At 43.7% G+C, this 20251-nt stretch overlaps 1 protein-coding gene across 2 annotated transcripts; it reads right to left on the bottom strand.

Annotated features, from left to right (window-relative positions):
* Positions 1 to 888: 888 nt before the first annotated feature.
* On the bottom strand, positions 889 to 20019 carry sclt1 (sodium channel and clathrin linker 1). Of its 2 annotated transcripts, none has more exons than XM_079998813.1 (22): positions 19812 to 20019; positions 18403 to 18450; positions 17917 to 17987; positions 16950 to 17002; positions 16602 to 16674; positions 14463 to 14518; positions 13386 to 13509; positions 12975 to 13097; positions 12750 to 12815; positions 11893 to 11963; positions 11499 to 11589; positions 11252 to 11343; positions 10857 to 11034; positions 9666 to 9764; positions 8737 to 8808; positions 8498 to 8572; positions 8261 to 8403; positions 7445 to 7637; positions 4442 to 4638; positions 3890 to 3968; positions 3484 to 3579; positions 889 to 3316 (listed from the first exon to the last, which is right to left on the bottom strand). In XM_079998813.1, the coding sequence occupies exons 2-22, from the start codon at positions 18434 to 18436 to the stop codon at positions 3254 to 3256; spliced, it is 2049 nt and encodes a 682-aa protein (XP_079854939.1). In that variant the 5' UTR covers positions 18437 to 18450; positions 19812 to 20019; the 3' UTR covers positions 889 to 3253. The 2 variants fall into 2 exon arrangements, with proteins under 2 accessions (XP_079854939.1, XP_079854938.1); XM_079998812.1 differs by having other exon boundaries at positions 19828 to 20019.
* Between the last annotated feature and the right edge of the window lie 232 nt (positions 20020 to 20251).

Genomic DNA, 20251 nt, shown 5'->3' with positions numbered 1-20251 from the left:
AATAATAATAATAATAATAATAATAATAGTAAGCATAATAGCATGTGGTGTGTGGCGCTGCCAGAACTATTAAAAATAATAAAGGAACTGAAGTAATGCATGTTGTTAGTACGCCGCCATAATTAATCTCACCTCCGTCGGTTAAGTCTCGCGATCGGTACGTCATCGTCATAGTACATAAGTAGATACAAAAAAATATATAAAAACCGATAAAAAAAAATTATATATATATAATAGTTTTGTTTCACGAGGGAAGGAGCCAGGTGTGGCAAACTGGTTGGTCGACTGGTCTCGTATGGTTGCGTCGCGTTGCGTAGCAACAGGCTCTTCCTCCGGTAAACAACGGCAGCAAACCCAGGGCAGCGGTGCACGGTGCCGCTGTCCTCTGGGGCGGATTAAAAAGAGGAGACTGTTTAGTTTCATGCCTCCAGTGAGTTATCAACCTGTTGGCTTTTGATTCGTCTGAGTAACAGGACTTGATTCAATGTTGTCACTCGACAACAAATTTGAAAATGATGCATTATATTACAGTATGAATGACTGGGTTACGCATACCCGGTCATACATACTGTCATATTTTTTAAGACAATAAAAAAAACCCACAATAATAACAAATCACTTGTTTAACCACAAGACAGTAAAAGTATATCAAATGACAATTACATAATATGTGCCACTACCATTTGAGTTCTAACGTGTGATGCAGAATGACAGAACCTTGTGTCTGGCATGGCAATAGTAGTAGCAAAATATCATATATAATTCAGTTACTGAAACCAACATTATCATAACGGCGTTGTGAGTCACGTTTCACTGAATTGTCACCTACCTGTATATTAAATTCACACCTACGTATGTGTTTTTCTGAACAAAGAGGATGGTGTGGTAAGACAGTACTTTATTTCAAAAACATTTGAGAATTTGTGCATGACATGACAGCTGCTCCGTGACCTGTAACATGATGTGAGTATATACACAAAATTAAAAAAATATATACATAAAAAATGTAAGTAAAAAAAACAAACCAAAATCCTTACGGCATAATTCCTTATGGTAAAGCACCATAAGGCATTTGTGGCACTTCAGTGTATGTACAGTATTACAGTATAGTAAACTACAACAACCTCATCCCTATGTTAACCCAATGCTTCTGTGTACAAATGTAGGTAGTAATAAGAAATGTAGTTCAGTTGTGTCACTCATCTTCACATTCTTCCTAAAACAGTGAAGCTTCCATCTATTTCTGTAATAAAACAATCCTCTCATGCGGGGCTTAGGGCATGTCACCAAGTCCAGTTTATTTCTAAAGCCCTTAATCACCGTGGTCTCAAAGGGCTCAGTCTCAAAGGGCTCAACATTACTACAACATTACTCTATATGACAAGTATTAGGATACGGTATATACCAGGCCTATTCCACTAGCTGCCCAGGGGCCGAATGTGGCCCTCACCTCAATGTAGATTGGCCCTTTGAATAACAAAAAAAATAAAAATCACAAATAAATATGGCTATGCGGAGGCATTTTCTTTTTCAGTTTTACAAACTGTAGCCACACTGTTTCAACTTCAACAGAATGTAGTTGAATAGCCCTGTTAAATACTATATGATATGCAAAGTTTGGCTAGACAGCATGGGAGTGGGACCAGTCCATGGTGGTCAGCCAGTCACCTCACATCTGTCCAGCATCCATATCCACTGTACGGGGAAGCCTCCGCATCTAAGTAGGGTCACTAGGGATGCAACAGTAGTGGGCTCATGGTTCGGTATGTATCACAGTTTCGGGGCCATGGTAACGGTATCTTTATATTGAAGAAAAAAAACTATTGTTTTTCTATTTAAAAAAGTTAAAAGGTGTAAAAAATGGTTTTATAGTAGTCTGCCACAAATAACTAGTGTAACGCTCTGAGTGTATGACTGTGGGGGGAGACGAGGCGTCAAGTTGATCGGTTGGTTGTTATAATTTGCATAAGTTCATCTGATTGGAGGGGAGGAGTCCAGGATAGTGGATAATTAAAATATTAATTTTAGTTAATTTTCGTTATTTATTTATATACAGTTCATATTTCAAAAACATTTCACAAAAAAAACAAATAAACAGTACTATAGTAAGTTATTTTTGTGTAGAACAGGTATAAACAGTATATTTCACACATAAATAATAATAGTAATATTAAACCTGTGTGCCTTGGCTTTGCGGACCTGACGTGACAGCGTGTGCGCTCCTTCTTCAGCCAGGGCACCTCCCGGCAAGGGAGGAGCATAGGCTCTCTCTTACACTGAGGGGGAAACATTTCCGGCGGCAGGAGATGGCAACTTAAACAAACAACGCATCATAAAACTGTAAAACTTGTCAAGAAAAAGAACGGTTCACCGCCCGGCGAGACCCTGTTCCAATCATTCCTACGAGTGGAAGAGGGAGAGAGAGAGAGGGAGAGAGAGAGAGAGAGAGAGAGAGAGAGAACTCATGAGCGTCTTGAGAGTAGTTCGTAATAAAGAGGGACACAGCCACAGAGGTTATTTTTATGACTGGACACCTTGATTGATTGTGCTCTTTACAAAAACATTTCTCTGTAGTTTTATCTCGTGTTTCCATGGTAAAGGCTGCGTAGCAGCGTGCAGTTGGAAAAAAAAGACTCCACACGGACCCCGCAAGACTGACACGGGTGGAGCTGCAACAGTTGATTCAACAGGAAGCAGCACTCGCGGCACACCACGCCGCACCTCTACGACACACTGTGTCCCGCTGCATCCCTGAGGGTCACCACGGTTCTGTCCCGAGTGCAGTCGGCCTCATGGAGCCTCCGCCCGCCCCCGGACCTTCTGGATCGCCGTGGGCAACCACCCGACGCGGCCCTCGCACTCCAGCTTTACACTGTTCTTGGCCTTCTCTCGACACGTCACAATGCCAAGTTGACGGGTGACGTGCCGGGGGAACTTGAGTTTCCTGCCCCAGTCCGCTGTCAGCTGCCAGTCCAGTCCGGTGTCTGGCCTGGTGGTGTTCTGACCTCTGGCAGCTCACGATGTGGGTGTGTGCCGAGCAGATGTTGTTTTTTTTCCTCCACAGCGATGGGTCTTGGGGCTCGTCTTGGCTCGTGCCGCCAGCGCTATCCCCCCTTCCCCCAGTCGTCGGACGGCCACCGAACATACAGTAATGTGGCGGAATTTGGTTGGTCACACATTTCAACGTAACTACCGAGTTTATTATTGAGCAGCTGCAAAGTCGGTGCCAGTTTTGTCTCCTTTTCTCCCACCATCACATGTTGTCCGGATCAGAAACGGCTGCCGCCCGTCGCCGCTGTGCCATCAACGTGCTTAACTGCAAAACAGGATCAGACAACATGGATCCTGAAAACCAATATTCAGTCAGGCAAAAACAGAGAAGTAAGTACAGTTCTGACAGAATGAAGTTCTAAAACACAGAATTCTTGATGGAATATGCAGAGCTTGTCCGCCTCTTTTCTGACGCATCTCGGTCGGACCTACCTGCTGCATAACGGTTGTTACCCTCTGCTCTGCTTGTGTCAGACGCCCCTGGAGACGGCTGTTTTTCTCCTGGTGCTCTGCCAGCTGTCTCTCATACTGGACACACACACACACACACAAACACACACACACAAACACACACACACACACACACACACACACACACACACACACACACACACACACACACACACACACACACACACACACACACACACACACACACACACACACAATTTGGCCAAACGCTAATCAAAGCTCTTGAGTGCTGAGAGCAGATATCTTTCGGCGCATACATTCTCACAATCTCTTGGAGTCATGGTCAAAAGCCGCGCAGCAGCGCGCATGCGTGTGTGCGCTGCTGCGCGGGTGTGTGTGTGTGTGTGTCTGTGTGTGTTATTCAGACCTCCACAATGGAGCCGCGATCCGTCTCCAGCTGAATCTCAAGCTCTTGAGAGCGCTGCTTTTGTCTATTCATCTCAGCCCTGGAAAGAAAGAACGCTCAGAAACACATTTCATTTCATCTCGTGCAGTGCGGCTCAGCCCCTGGTGCAAAAAATATATAAATAAAAAATACATCTGAATAGAAAGTCAATTTGTGTCTTTTAAAATTACGAGTATTCAGCGCTTCCATCCATTATTTGAGGGAAAACATCCTCAAATATTTGAAGAATAATCCTTAATCCTCAGTTTCCTTCTTCAAACTAGGCCGCTATCTTTATTGAAGAGGCTGCCCCCCCCCCCCCCCCATTTTCATCATTGTTTTGAGCTATTTCCTCTTTTCAGTGATGTGAAAAACTACCTTCCAACAGTCTATTTGTCGTCTAGAACATTTAAACCTGCAAACCTGGCCCCAAACCCCAAATCTTACACCTCTCTTCATCCATCACGCCATCCAACCTACACTCTTATGTTGAATGTATTGATTTATTTATTTCTATCCCTCTCAGGGTCTTACTTGAGGCTGACCGTCTTGGTCTCGAAGGCCTGTGCCAGCTTCTTGGCCTCCTCCTTCCAGCGCTGCGTGCTTCTCTGCTGCGCCGTGAGGAGGCGCGTGAGGTCAGCGCTGGAGCTGCGGCTGCTCTCCTCCAGCTCTCGCACCCGGGCGTCCAGGCCCAGCTCCTTCACACTGTACTCCTGCTCCATCAGGGACACCTGGGGTCAGGGGTCACGTTGCTTTCAATTAAAAATAAATTGCCATTGCCATTTCCAGGGTATCAGAGAGTCAAATGTTATAGACAAATATTTATTACATTTAATACAACTCTATGCACAAATCATCTGGAAAGTATAAAGGTAAGTAGTGCTATATATTTTGTACAGGGCAGAGGTCAGTGTTGGGTAGAAACAGATTAGGATATGAACTAAATTATTCTATGAACAGTTGGAGTGTGCTTTAGAGTGTAGCAGTAAGTAAGAAGTGAGAATTAGGTTCTGTTGTGGTTAATTAGTAACCCCACATAAAAATAACCTATGACATGTTATACTTAACCGCCAATACTCAAGGTATATGTATCAAAAACATTTTTTTTAAATGTATGCTATAAAACCAAAAGAGGGAACCCAAGTCTACAAAAACAGGAGGAAAACATGTAGCTGAAACAAAGAGAACAGCTCAAGGTCATGTCCAACAGAAGGAAAAGGAATTATGCCCATACAGTTTATGGTCAAATATGATGCAAGTGTTCCAGGAACACTCTTTCCAGGAAAGGAGAGGTTGCCCAGTAACAAGGCTGTGATTGGTTGTCTGGAAGACCACCCCAAAACACCTGGTGACAGGACTGCGAGCTGTGATTGGCTAAACCCCACAAGGAATGTGATTGCTTATTCAACTAACCAAAAAAATAGAAAACCCACGAAAACAGGATTGTGAGTGGTTGGCGGCGCTGAAAGGGGCAGAACATGTAATAGGAGATAGGGGGTTTCCGGACATAAAGAAGCACGAAAGGTTTGGTTGTTCAGTTTGTTCCACGGAACCTACTCCAAGTTTATTGATGTAGTTGAGTCTATGATAAAGATAATAAATGTTTTCGCATCAGACTCTGGTCGGTTTCAGTGTTTTTCTTTCTAGGTTTTTGAGGCCAGAACAGATAGAAACGTCGTTCAGAGATACAGACTTTTCACTGGCCCGGGCCTGGACCTTTTTTAACCACGACAGTTTCAAGGTAGTTTTTCATAAATCAAGACTCTCATGCAGAAGAACTGGACTAATTTTTATGAATAGATAAAATCTGACTAATTGAAACATAGTCTTTTTCGTTCATTTGTTGAAATTAAGACAAATTTAAATTTAAGACTATTTAAAGGGGAAATATTATGAAACACTCAGCTTTTCAGTGCTTGTGCACATACATTTTGGTACATACATCTACTAACACACAAACTGTGAAATAAGACAACCCAGTCAGTTTATTGTGGGCTGTCTAGCTCAGAAAACAAGCCGTGATTCAAGCTGTTCAGATTTGCTTCCCCCTCCTACGTCAAGTGGGGGCTCATTAGAATGAGACCACCCTCCATCAAAATAACTCCATACCTTGCGCCGGCCCCACTAGCATTATGTTGAAGCTAAGATATAGCCGTTTCACACTAGCTAACACTAGTAGCTGAGTCAGACCAGTCAATCATCCCGTTTGTCTGGGGATTTGCCTGAATTTTACCCCTCTCTCCCGCTGTCCTCCTTTTTAAAAATGTTCCCGTAAATCTCTCATATTTTTAGCCTTTCTAAAAAAACAAAATGGTTGATGGCAGCCTGCACCGCACTATCAGAGCGACCTCTGCTATGCTGTGCGATCCGCTGTTTCTCCAAACAAAACCAAAATAAACTGTGTTTTCATTGTAGATTATTAGATTCATTATCCTCCATTTCCTAATTGAATTTACAAAAAAAAAGCCCCGTGTGTAACGGTGTTACATTGAAAACCCCCCGCCACAAGCTGTTCTGGAGTGGGGCGTGGCGAGTAGCAGCTCATTGCATTTAAAGCTAGACACAAAACAGCCCGTCGAGACCAGGACTGAAGAAGGGTACAGAGGCATGTTAGAATGGCTAGAATGCCTAACCTGAGTGGTATTTTAAGCAAAAAAAAAAACCTCCAAAGCCTTGTTTTGGCGAGCTCGGAGACCTATACTAACCAGTTGAAAAGGAGTATGATATGGGAGATTTAATGAGTTATTTTTAAGGACCTGCAGTCCAGAGCTGCACGACACCAAATTTCTGAGCGTTTGCAGCGGTCAGCCATGGTCCAAGATGTAAACAGAAGTGTGCGTGCGCACCCCAAAACCACCCCAACACCAGCCAATAATTTGTTATTTGTATTTGTCTTGGAATGTATACTCAAACAAAGCTTATATATATATATATATATATATATATATATATATATATATATATATATATATATATATATATATATATATATATTTTTTTTTTTTATATATATATACCATTAGACATTAGGACAAATGAGTGTCTCAAGGCTGCACTGGTAGATGGACACGGTATTTCAAAATCTGACTATCCCACCTAAAACAGGACGGATGGCCACCCTGGTTCATTTGCCTTACTCGACATCAAGTGTCCTGCGATGTGACTTTTGCGCATGCGCACATCGCAATGACAACGCTGAAACAATATATCGTGCAATCCTACTGCAGACCACCTGGTTTACCCTTGGACTGATGGGCGTGGTCCCCTGGCCATCTACCCACTCCCCGCTTCTTCTTTGCCTTTCCCTATGTTCATAACTTCGCTCTACTTCTCCACCAACATGTTCCTTTTACACTTTCCACTGTAGCAGCTTTTCTGCTTCCTTCCGTAGCACTCCGGTTCCGTGTGGTTACCCCTCGCTCACCCATCACCCTTTTGCCCCGCTGAGACTATTTTTTCCCTTCTTGGCACGCTGGGCGACTCTGATGGAGCTCATCCATCTCCCTGCCCCAGCTCCCGCATCTTCCTTTATCCTACCTGTTGTTTGGCTTGTTTCTGGACCAGCAGACTGGCCTTGCGCAGCTCATCCATCTCCCTGCGGAGCTGCAGGTTGTCCTGCTGCAGCTGCAGCCGCTCCTCGCTGATGCCAACGCACTCGTCCCTGGCCGCCACCAGCGTGCCCTGCAGCCGCCGCACCTCCTCCTGGCAGCGCAAAAGCTCCTCGCTGTAGCTGGGAGGGGAACGGGGTGAATGGAGTGAGAAAAGAGCGGACGGCAGCAGCAAAGGTTGTTATTTTCATGCTTGTGTCCCCCACTGCAGCAAGCATTGACCCGTGTGACCTCCCCCCTCCGTCCGAGCAGGAAGCGAAGGGGGGGGGGGGGGGATATGTGCTATGACGCAGGTGTTTCCAAAAATAGCTAGGCATGACTTTTATATTTACCAACAGCAAAATGCCTTTATAATTCGACTGTGAAGCAACATTTTAAAACGTATTTGAAGTTTGTACTTGTAAGATTTACCAGCCAGTTACTTTGGCAGGTAACCAGTCATGGCTTACTCGTCATATTACCATTGGTACTATTATCATATTTTTGCCATTTTAGTAATGCTGCCAGTATTATCATAAGGCCATTTCACCACAGGCATTAATAAAGTGTTATTTCATCCTATTTAAAAGGTCCTAATTGTATGCAAAAAGTCTGATTGTCCGGTTAAAAGTAAAATCGATGATTTCAGGGAAAACAGTGAGAATGACACAGAGAAAGAGGAGGAGACACAGAGGGAGCAGTTCAAAAGAAGTGGTCGTTTAAAATGTAGACGCCACACTGCCTCCCGCACGGTTTTCCAACTTACTCCATTTCCAACTTTTTGAGCTTGCTCTGCGTGCTCTGCAGAGTGATGACCAAGTCGTCCTTCATCCTCTCTGCATCCAGACACCTCTGGTGGAGGGCGTCCATCTTCCTCAGCTCCGGCTCCGCCCGGCCCTCCTTATACACCTGTCACCGTCACCACCGCCAAGTTGAAAAACCGTGTCAATAAATCAACCGATGGATCGATAAAACACCGTCAGGTACAAAGCCGTCGCTTCACCCTCTCCAGTTCCTCTTCCACGGCCTTCCTCTCCCGCAAGGACCTCTCGATCTGAGACTCCTTATCCGCGCACTCCTGGGCGAAGGAGAGGAGGGTGGAGGGGGCGAGGACGGGGACAGGGGGAGGAGAGGGGGATCAAGGCAGAGCAAGAATAGAGGAGAGCAGACGGTCAGAGAGTGGAACGGGTGGCTGCGTGTGATGTTGGAGGGGAATGCACCGCCGGCGGAACGGGTCCTCACCAGCTGCAGGGCGGACAGCTCCTCGGCCATGTAGTGGATCTGCACGTTGCACTGCCTCCGCACGCCCTCCACCTGACAACACACAGCGGCGCGGACACTCGTTCCAAATTTGCACAACGACAAGTTTGATCTGGAGACTCGGCACTGTTTTCATCCTTTGAACGTTTTCCACCCCTCCGCCAGCCTTCATCTTTCCTTTTGTCAAAAACGGTCACTTACGGCGAGGGGGCAAAAGACGCGGACAGAGGTTTTCAAGCGGACCAATTAAAAACAACCCCGTGGATCGCCGGGACCTTTGTTGTGTTTCAGATGAGCAACGTCCCGATGAGGAACAAGGTGAACAGAAGCTGCCGCACACAGAGCTACTTTTAATTAAACGCAACCTCCGTTCCCACTGCTATGCTGGAAGGCAGACGCCAGATGTGACACATGTACGTTCTAAAGTTTAAGGGGGGAAGGACAGCAACACAGTAATATTCTGGGCTCCTTTAACGGTATTAAAAGTTGAAAGGGTTTGATTATAGTTCTCCATTAATATAACAGTAATCACAAAATTCTCGTTTTAAGCTATGCAGGGGGAAAGCATGGGCCATTTTTGAATATGCTCCTTTTTGAATGTACATGAACGTGATAGTGGATCCCGGTACTCACTGGACTAATTCAACAAAGTATTGGGGAAAGGTGGTGTCCACTCGATAAACTCGGCAAAATACTGAGGCTGGCACTCAGACAGCGACCAGAAGTAACGCTCTCCTCCAGTGTGAAGCAAATGTCAGTGAATGTCCAAGACTACTTGCAGCGTCGTAAAAATTGAAGAGCTAAAGACGGACCAGGTAATTATTCAGTGATCCCTGGAGCTTGTCGGTACTGTGACAAAACTCCCGAGAGCGGAGCTCGGCAGCCTCCTCCTCGTGCGTCCTTCCACCCACCTCCTTTCTGGTGCGGACGGCTGCGTCCTGGATCAGCTGCTTGATTGCCTCTTTGGTTTTCTCCAACTCCTCCACCTTTTGCTTTTCTCTCAACAGGGCCTCAAACACAAAGCACACACGCACATTTTCATCACAGTTATTTCATCATTACCTCATTCCATCCATTTGGGCAAATTGAAATTGTTTTGTAAAATTGTCAAGACGCTATAATATGTATGCTATAATACGTATAATATATATATATATTATACGTTTACATCAAAATTGAGGGGAAATTTTAAGACATGTTGCAACAAATACAAATGTGGATTCCGTGTGTTTCCACAACTAACCCCCACTTGGGTTGAGGAAAATGAACCCATTTGTCTACCCGAATGTTTATGCTCAATGTTCAGTAGAGAGCAATTCTGAATTAAGTAGACGTGTATGATTACTCTCAAAAGCTTATATTATGATACCGGCAGAAAATAAATTAAATGGGAAAAAACCCCAAATACCGTATTTTTCCAATATAATTCGGTAGTCAAACGATAACAAATGCCCTCTAACAAATGCCGGGGGCGTTGTCTACACAAACAAATTAAAGCCTGCCTCAAATACAGACCGGGGTTGATCGCTCCCAAACTAATCAAATAAAAACAGTGTGTTTTTATTGTAGACATATTTCATTTTCCATCCATCCAGGGCAAAAGCCCTGCTCTGAGTGCTCTCGTTCCCCAGCGCTCTAAGCAGGAAGCTTTGAGTTCAAGGCAAACTCGGAAAACAGTACCCCCATTGGCTACCACCACAATTGCAACTTTTAGGCAGCTAACGTGGCCTCTCCTTTTTCACCATACGTTGGTTTGCATGGCATGGCACCCAGACGGAAGTTTGATTTAAAATCCATACTAAAATATGATGAAATATACTTCTTAAACAGAGGGAATTCGATTTAAAAAAAGCCTGCCTCTTATATAAGCGTGTTCCAATAAAGGCCTGGTGCACTGTGCAGTTGAGGCAAATAAAGTCCCCTATCACACCCCTGTCACTCTTTGAGGAAATACAGTAATTAATTACAAATATTTTGCATCACAATTAATCATCAACAGAAATGTCATGCTTGTGACACGCCTAATTTCGGTTGATAAGTATTTATTGTGACGATGTAAACAGGAGCAGAAGATCTACTCCGTAGATTCCTCAGGTTTTCACCTGCTCCTTCTGCAGCGCCGCCTCCTCCGCCAGCTGGACGCTTTCCCGGATCTTGGTGAGGGCCTCGTAGCGCTGCTCCTCCAGGGAGGCGCAGCGCCCCTGGAGCTCCCCGACCTGCCGCTCCCACACCGCCTGCTGCCGGCGCACGGCCTCCGCCTCCTGGGAGGCCGCCTTCAGCCTGGAGAGGAGGGGGAGCGAGATGCGGGGATGTCACATAGCAACAGGGGAGTCAGCGCCAGGATTTTGAATGAGCAGCCAATGTGTCCGGAAGGATTGGGTTTGTGGGATAAATTTTAAAAATCACAAAATTCACTGCTCACATTTAACGACGAGTAACAACACATCAGTTTGATGTTGTGTTTTGGACTGAAAGCTGTTTTGAGACCAAAGCTCACCTGGCCTCCAGCTGCGTCAGGACGGTCTGAAGATGCTGCTGACTCTTGTCTGCGGCTTCCTCTCGACGCTGAGCCTCCGTCGCATCTTCCTCCTCTCACAAACAAATAAACACACATACAGGATGGGCTTTTTTGTAACCCCTTGGTAAAATTTGTTTTTCTTTCTCTGTGTATTACTCCAATTGGCACTGAAGCTACTTCAGGCATATATGTGATAAAACAAATGCATGAATCATTTTCCCCCAACTTTTCGTTGCATCTGGTCCTGGAATGTCTGCAGAAGCTTTGTCATTTCCTCCACTTTGGTCGTGGCCGTCCTCAGTTCTGTCTTGGACTGCCTGCATCCGAGGAACAGAAAAAATACATTATCCCCCTCATTAAACCTTCTGTATAAGCACCTTGTGAAAAGCAGTAATAATGATAATAATAATTATAATAATACAATTATTTGTATGGCACCTTTTATACACAACATGCTCTGCAAAGTACTCTGCATCAATAGAAGGTAATCAAATCATGCGGTCTTCCACTTTGGCTCTAATGTGTTTTAATAGGTGGCCATCTTTTGGGATTCAGGCTGTGCAGTGTTTCATCCCGTCAATTATCTTTCTAATAACTATCCATCATCATCATCCCATCACCTGAGCTGGTTGCGTATCTCCTCCGTCTCCGCGCTTTGCTCCGTCACCGTCTTCAGGAACTGCTGGTTGGTCTGAGTGTGGCAGGAGAGACACAAGTGTAGTCGGTCGGACATTACTGTAGAACTCATGCTTAACGATTGCAAAACTTTTCCCAATTAACTTCTCTGGTTTTGTTTCCTTTTACACACACACACACAGATACAAAAGGCGTTGTTCAGCGCACGCGCACACACACACACACACACACACACACACACACACACACACACACACACAGCACTGTAAAGAAGCTGTGTGTATGAAAAGTCAGAGACAAGAGAAGAGCTCAAGGCTTGCAGTCTCATTAAAAATGCATCAGAACCATATAGAATTAGACCACGGGGCTTTAAGCCGGCAGCAGGTGTGTGTTTGCACGCGTCCATGAGTGAGAATGCACGGTGCAGCACGCCCCGAGGCCTAATTTCCAAGTCAAGATGAGCCTTCATCCATCAGCTAACCATCTCTCCACAGTTCACACACCGACTCCAACTGAGTCCAAACAGAGTGTGTATGTGTGAGACAGAATGTTTGTATCAGAGAGAGAGAGAGAGAGAGAGAGAGAGAGAGAGAGAGAGAGAATGTGCAGCAAATACAGGCAGGGGGCAAAGGCAGTTGGAGGATTAGCCAGCATGCCAACATTCCATTATGAGACAAAGGCAGTTCACGCTGGCTGGGCCAAGCAATTTGGAAACTGTGCTTCACTTAAGATTCAAAATGAGTTATTAGAAGAACATTTATTTCTGAACCGCGCCGTATTAGGTCCCTGCGGCTAATTGGAGGGCAATAATCTAACAAGCTTTTAATTGACCACCGCGTACCGATTCTAGCTTCTGATTGGCCAACTGCAGGTTCTGGGCGTGCTGCTGGAACTGGACGAGCTGATCCTGGGGGGGAGTGAAAGCGTTCAATGAGAATGAGCAATTTGTGGCATAAATAAATAAAATAACCGCTTATCATTATCCCCATTATCTGTCATTATCTTATTATATGAAACAGCCTAATCTCTATAATGGTGGATCCCTCCGGTGGTCAGAACGAGGCACCTTGAGCTGCTGTCCCTGGGCAGTGTGGATGTGTCCGTCCGCGACGTTTCGCTGGTAGAGCTGCTTGAGATGCTCCAGCTCCTGAGCCGCCGTCTGCCACAGCTCCATGGCCTTCTCACGCTCCTGCAGGGAGGAAAGGGGTGGTTTTCACATTACAATTTTCATCTGATCCGGTTTACAAGTCAGATCCGGTTGTCAATTAAAGATGCGGATTGTGAAAAGTGAATGTGTTTATTATGACATACGGTATGCACCATGCCGAGACCTCGAGTGTGATATTTTGACATGGTATATACTGTAGATAGTTATTGTGATAATACATGTTTTGAAATGGGGGTAAAAGGGGAAAATAGGGTATGAAAGAAAGTGTGATAAAAAGGGAGGGAGGGAGAAAGAAAGTGAGTGGGGAACCTGTGTGGAGAGCTGGATCTGCTCCTGCAGGTTTCGGAGGACTCCATCCTCCTCCAGCGCACTGCTCTCCACAGGCAGAGCCTGAAGCTGCGACTCCACAGACTCCCTGAGCTCAGCGTGAAGCCTGCGGAAGACCAGGGAGTTAACAGGAATTTAGATTTAAAACAGATGAACTTATATTGTTTCATTTGAAATAGAAACTATATTGTGAAGAAAAGTAGTGTTTGGAGAATGTTTATATGATGAAACATGGACTTTCTCACAGATTTTTGTCCATTTATTTTCCTCCAATGGGATTAGCTTGAATATAAAGTCCATAGGTTCATGCAATAAATTGCATATTTTGAAAAACATCAAGATATATTGTCATGTGTATCATGACCGTCCGGAATTCATCCAAATATATTGTGCCATAACATTTGGGGTCATATTAGCTCTCGCCAAAAGCAGGCGATCAGTAGAGTGAAATAAATTAAAACGCAAAAAACAATTCAATTCAAGGCTATTTACAAAAACATATTTGTCAAAAAAGTAGATCAGTAGATCGACAAAGAAGTCGCGCAGTACATTTGTGGCAATAATACAATGAGGGCGGGGCATTATGGGATAATTAACTATCAGGATAATCATCGATATACAGTACACGTATATCTCTATCACGTTCACCACATTTAAAGTTCACCGCACTAAACTATATGGTCATTTTAAATACAATTTCTTTCAAAAATAAATTTTTTAGCTGATATTATCTTAGCAGTAATTTTTCGATTACAAAACTGTGATCACCTTATGACGATATCTGCATTTATCAACCGGCTTTAAATACCAACAGTTTGACGTACTTCCAAATCCTTTTGAGCATTTTGACTTAGTGAAGCCCATCAAATGTCTTCTCCACTGGAACACACAGGGCTTCACTCTTTCAGTCAAAATGTGTTTGTAATGTGATTTAAAAATAAATAAATAAATAAATAAATAGAAACACATTAACTACTGATTTGAAAAAGAAAGTGTGTTTCAAAGGCATTTAGATGTGACAAACAAACGGTCGTGCACGCTTCACACACAGCCGCCTACCTCTCATTCTCCTTGACAACCCTCTCCAGCTTGACTTTCAGATCTGTCATCTGCACCTGCCAATGCAAAACACACATTCAACACAATAAAACAGATGTCCGCAATTAAGTTGGAGTTGGCTATTTTTGTTAGATGTTTTCAACGACTATTGAAATATTAAAAAAAAAAAAAGTGAAATTATAGTACCACCACTACTAAAAGAAGTGCTGACAGCACAATGTCAGAAAAGGTTGTTGATTAACTAAACATGCACCTTTATAAGATGTTCTTAATCATTTAACACATAATATAAAGCACTTACTCAATTTAATTTGATGGATTTAACATTTTGGAAAAATAATAATAATAAAAAAATAGACACACACACACACACACACACACACACACACACACACACACACACACACACACACACACACACACAAACACACAACACACACACACACACACACACACACACACACACACACACACACACAGATCAGCCACAACATAAACATTTATTTACAAGAAAAGTATTTACACAAAAACATCAAGTTTTTACTAAATTAAGTCCCATAGAAACGGAAAGCAACGGGGAGACGTGCGTCTCGACATTGAGGACCCACGTTTTTTTGGAACAGCACGGAATAAGGAATTGGACAGTCCCTTAACTCAGTTGTGTTTAAAAATGCTGTTTCATACATGTAGGAAACAAACAGAAATAAATAGATCTAAAATAAAAAAGACAGGCACGGGAGCCTGCGCACACCGCTGTCTGGATGAGAAACAAACAAACAAAAAAAGCTCTGCTCCAGTTCTCTGAGTTAGGTTTACATTTTTCAATTTCCATACAAGTGAGAAACTAAGGAAACAAAATAAATCTAAATCTTTCTCTCTGAGATGATATCATATATTGCTATATTATAACCGGGCGCGTTTTTTTGTTTGTTTTGTTTTTGTCGGGGCAACCTATATTCATGAGGAACTCCTCATGAACCTCGGCGCACCTGCGATGTGCGCACAGCGGCTCCAGCGTGCTGCTCCGTTTGCCCAGAGCGCCAAAATGCCTATGACCGGAAAATACCCTGGACCCACCATGTGTCTTTTCTTTTATTTGAGCACCTGCCCCTAAAAGTCTCTGTGTAAGACTGTAGAGGGAAAGTGAGACCCAATCACCAGTGGTTACTGGACAGCTCTGGGTGGAGAGGGGGAGAGCCTGTGCTCCCTCTCTCTCCCTCAACGCTCCAGTTTCAGAATACGGTAAATTGCACTGACACCATTTCAATTCTCTGATTTTTCCTGGTGGATTAAAAACAAAAAAATTAATAAAACATCTGTCATCAATGTCAATACCAATCTATGAAATAGATCGCCGATAGATGATTTAATCGTAAATCGGCCCAAGCCTAGTGCCATTTGTTCTCCAAGTAAACAACGCACATGCACGTAGCCATCCACATGATGTCGAATAAAACATGATTCATCAGACCAAGGCCACCTTCTTCCATTGCTCCATGGTCCAGTTCTGATGCTCACATGCTCATTGTAGGTGCTTTCAGTGGTGGACAGGGGTCAACATGGACACTCTGACTGGTCCGTGGCTATGCAGCCCCATACACATCACGCTGTGATGCACTGTGTGTTCTGACACTTTTCTAACACAGCAGCCTTAACTTTTTCAGCAGTTTGTGTTACAGTAGCTCTTCTGTGGGATCAGACCAGACGGGCTGGACTTCACTCCCCACACGCATCAATGAGCCTTGGGCATCCATGACCCTGTCGGCGGTTCACCGGTTGTCCTTCCTTGGACCACATTTGGTAGGTACTAACCACTGCATACCAGGAACACCCCACAAGACCTGCCGTTTTGGAGATGCTCTGACCCAGTCGTCTAGCCATCACAATTTGGTCCTTGTCAAAGTGGCTCAGATCCTTACGCTTGCCCATTTTTCCTGCTTCCAACACATCAACTTCAACAACTGACTGTTCACTTGCTGCCGAATATATCCCAACCCTTGACAGGTGCCACTGAAACCAGATGCTCAATGTCATTACTTTGTCTGTCAGTGGTTTTAATGTTGTAGCTGATCAGTGTATATATAAAAAATAAAAACTTTCGGAGTAGAGTGTGTTTCTTTATTTAAATCCACGCTTCACCTGGTATCTCTGCAAATGCTCGGTCATCTGGTCCATATGACGATCGTACTCCGCTATGAGAGGAGCCATGACGCTGTCGGACACACAAAGCACCGTGAGGTAAAGACGATTAGACATTTTGTTAATATATACTGTATATAACAACTTCAAATGTCTCTCGTGGAAAATTAGCTTTCCATTAATTATGTCAACAAACGTTTGCTTTCTCTCTTAAAAAAAAAAAAAAAAAAAAAAAAAATGTAAAAAATAAAAATATAAATAAAATGAAAACAAATGATAATTTAACTATTTATGGTAAAATTATATGAATGAATATTTCCGAATGATATCGACGCAGATATCGCGTACCTCCTATCTGAGATCCAATGGGCAGGAGAGTCTGTTTGTCTGGTCTGCCCGTCCTGACGTATTAAAAGATGGAGATTAGGGTGTAGGCATAAGCAACTCACATGATGGTACAAATATTTTACTCTTACTTAACTCTTTACATATAAGCAAAATTGATTGAAAGATTGTTTTTCTTCTTCTGAATATTTCATAACAATAATAATAATAATAATAATTATAATTATAATTATATATATATATATTCATAAAACACCAGGAAATCATGTACAGCTCTGCTCAGGAGTAAACAGTCTCCTGTTTACAGTGTTACACAATGGCACAGTGGATTCAGCAGGTTAAACAATGAAAATCAATCGCAAGTTCATATATATTATATTAGAATCTGAATCAGAATCAGTTTGATTCGCTGGGTACATTTATAAATTCAAGGAATTTCTTCTGATGAGGTTTGGTGGGTTTCACTTCAGACCAAAAGCATTAAAAAAAAAATTACTTAACAGCCTGAAAAAAGGAGAATAAAAATAATACAATAAAATAGAATAAAAAATATAGAAAAAACAGTGAAGTAAAAATGAAGAAAAAAACTAAAATTGTCCAATGTATACAAATAACCAAAACATTATATATAAACAATCTGACAGGATGAAATAATAAAAAACAACCATATACAACCCCTGGTAATGCCTGCAACGAGTAGAAAAAACGGGGCCGCATGAAAGACGTGACTGAAATCCAAGAGAATCTGCGGTATGGTTCCATTTGTACAGGTGGATTATCCTGTTACTATTGTAACTAGTGTTTTGAAGTTATTAATGGGACCTGTATAGGATAGCTCCTCATCTATCCATATCCTAAAATACAATATTTGTTACGGGATAGGTTTTCCAATTTTGAAATCCATTCACGGCACAGATATACAGGCACAGAAGCAAAATTAACCATGATCGTGGAAGGGCTGTATATATACCTTATCTGCTGATATGCTGTGATTGTGGTGACCATCCTGATACTGGGCAAGAGCAGAGTTCAGCCTCTGGACTGAAAGCACAAAAACAAATCAAGAGACAGATACATAAACTGACACACACACAAAGTAACAGTACAAGTATTGTGTAACTGTACAATTAAGTTAAGTATATATTCAGTTCATTAGAATTATATGAACTGACAGGACTTATGAATATCAAAAACAAGCCCAAGCTAGAGGAACAAATCAAAATCCATCAGAGCATCAATTACTTGTAATTTTTAAAGTACATGTAAAAGTTCGCATATAGATTTATTTAAAACAGAAAAGTCTGTAAGGTACTTTGAAGTTCTTTTGTGTCAGCATATTTGTACTTCTACTCAAAGTAAAATGTCTGAGTACTACTACTTTCACCACTGTGGGTGGGTGAGTAGTAAAAATATTAGTAAAATAATAAAGTCTAAATTAATTTACTCTGTAAATTACCTTGATCCCGTAAAAACTCGATTTCGGCCTGCATGCTTCAACAGCAGCCTGGATGGGTGGATTAGAATACAGATTACAACCACTTTATGTTAGCTGATCACCAACACCCCTGATATAGTATGATAAAATAACACGACATCAGAAATATGAAAGGAAATAAGATGTGAGATGGAAATGGATGGGAAAGCGCAGCAGTGTGATGTCACTGCTGCGCTTTCCCATCCATTTCCATCTCACATCTTATTTCCTCACAGGAGACTCGCGGACGATTCGTTGGTTGCGAAAACAAATCTTTGAATCGACTCTGGAGTCTGGAGTCACTCAAGCGAGAGTCGCTTGTTGACGACAGTGTGAACGCGGCCAGGCACACAGGAAACAATCTGTATATAGAATCTTGATTTGTAAACGAAGAGAGCAATGTGCCCGAACAAGCTCTTAGAATGTCAGTTCAGTGAGTGGCCAAAGAGGAGAATCTTTGACTTGCAGACGGAGAGGAAATTGCTCAGGATTGAATGAACGCGGGAAAAGGGTTCGGACATAATTCAAGTTGAATTGTGACTGATCTTTGTGAAACACTCTGCACTAAACAGAAAAGAAGAAGAAACAGTCTTTATTCGTCACGCAACACACCACACTACAACACATGCTTGCACACACATGCGCATGCTTTGATGGTGGCCGGTGAAATGGATCCTCTGCATTTGACCCGTCCTGTCTTGTCCTTCCTCCGGGGGCACAGCCAGGAGCAGTGGGCAGCGTACGTGGACGCGCCCGGGGACCTGGTGATAAGTGTCCATCGCTGGTCAGACGATGATGGGTGCATGTTTTTGGGGGGGGGGGTCCTTACTGACGTGAGGTGGAGGAAACCCCATGTGAGCACGGGGAGAACATGCAAACTCCACACAGAAAGGCTCCTATTTGGGAGATAACCCGCCCGGAGCACGGTGCCAACAGCGCCCCAGGCGGGAATCGAACCCAGGACCTTCTTGCTGTGAGGCAAGAAGGTCATGTGGCACCAAGATGAGTAACTACTGACGAAGCAAACGTTTGCCATCGTTTTTACGATCCCCGCTTCACATGCACGTGCCTAAATCAATAATGTTGACAAAATTATGAGCACGCCGGGAATTCCGTGTCCGACAGGGACGAACCTGCTGTCGTCCATCGCTCACCGTGCATCAAACCGATGGAGTCAGACGAGCAAACAAGTCGGAACGACTCTTTTTTTTTTTTTTTTAACCGAGTGACTCGTCCGGGACCGAATCTCAGAGAAAGAGTCGAACCTTTCACCACCGAAGCGTACAGCCGGACACAGTTGAACTTGGTGAAGAGCGGGTCGGGGTGCGCTCGACAGGCGCTGCATTAAAACTGTGCAAAGACTTCGCGGCGACATAAACCACGGTCAGAACGGTCAAAATAACATACCGGGGTCACCGGGGGACGTCGCCGGGCAGAGCCGATAGAGTAGCAGAAGCGGAGTTCCAGCGCGATCTGATTCCCCTTTGCCCAAGTCGTGGAAGGGCTCCGCTTCATCGAGTTGTAATTCGTGGCTGAGACGTCAGCTCATTGTTGTGTTTGGTTCGGTTTGTTGTTGTTGTTTGTTGTTTGTTGTTGTTGTTGTTGTTGTTGTTGTGGGGACGGGGACGCCCGCTGCCGACGCGTCGCTCCCACCGTGTGGACTGCGTGAGGCGCGTCCTAGTGACGTCACCGACCTATCGGAAATGGTCCGGGAGGTTTGAAAGTTTCGGCGCGAAACGGAGACTCCACCTCCTCCACCTCCTCCACCTCCACCTTTTCTTTTATCTGGACGTGTTTTGTCTGCCTTTCTGTCCCCTCCTTTGTTGAAATG

Source organism: Zeus faber, assembly GCF_960531495.2.
Source record: "Zeus faber genome assembly, chromosome: 4".
NCBI classification, from domain to species: Eukaryota; Metazoa; Chordata; class Actinopteri; order Zeiformes; family Zeidae; genus Zeus; species Zeus faber.
Note: the sequence above shows the minus strand (reverse complement) of the source record. Positions and strands in the feature narration are given on the sequence as shown.

Coding starts and splice junctions, on each gene's coding strand:
- sclt1 (XM_079998813.1), bottom strand. CDS start 18,436: ATGCAGGCCGAAATCGAGTTTTTACGGGATCAAG. Junction 8,809..9,665: donor CCGTCCGCACCAGAAAGGAG/GTGGGTGGAAGG, acceptor GTGTGTTGTCAG/GTGGAGGGCGTGCGGAGGCA. Junction 7,638..8,260: donor CTCAAAAAGTTGGAAATGGA/GTAAGTTGGAAA, acceptor TTCCCCTCCCAG/CTACAGCGAGGAGCTTTTGC.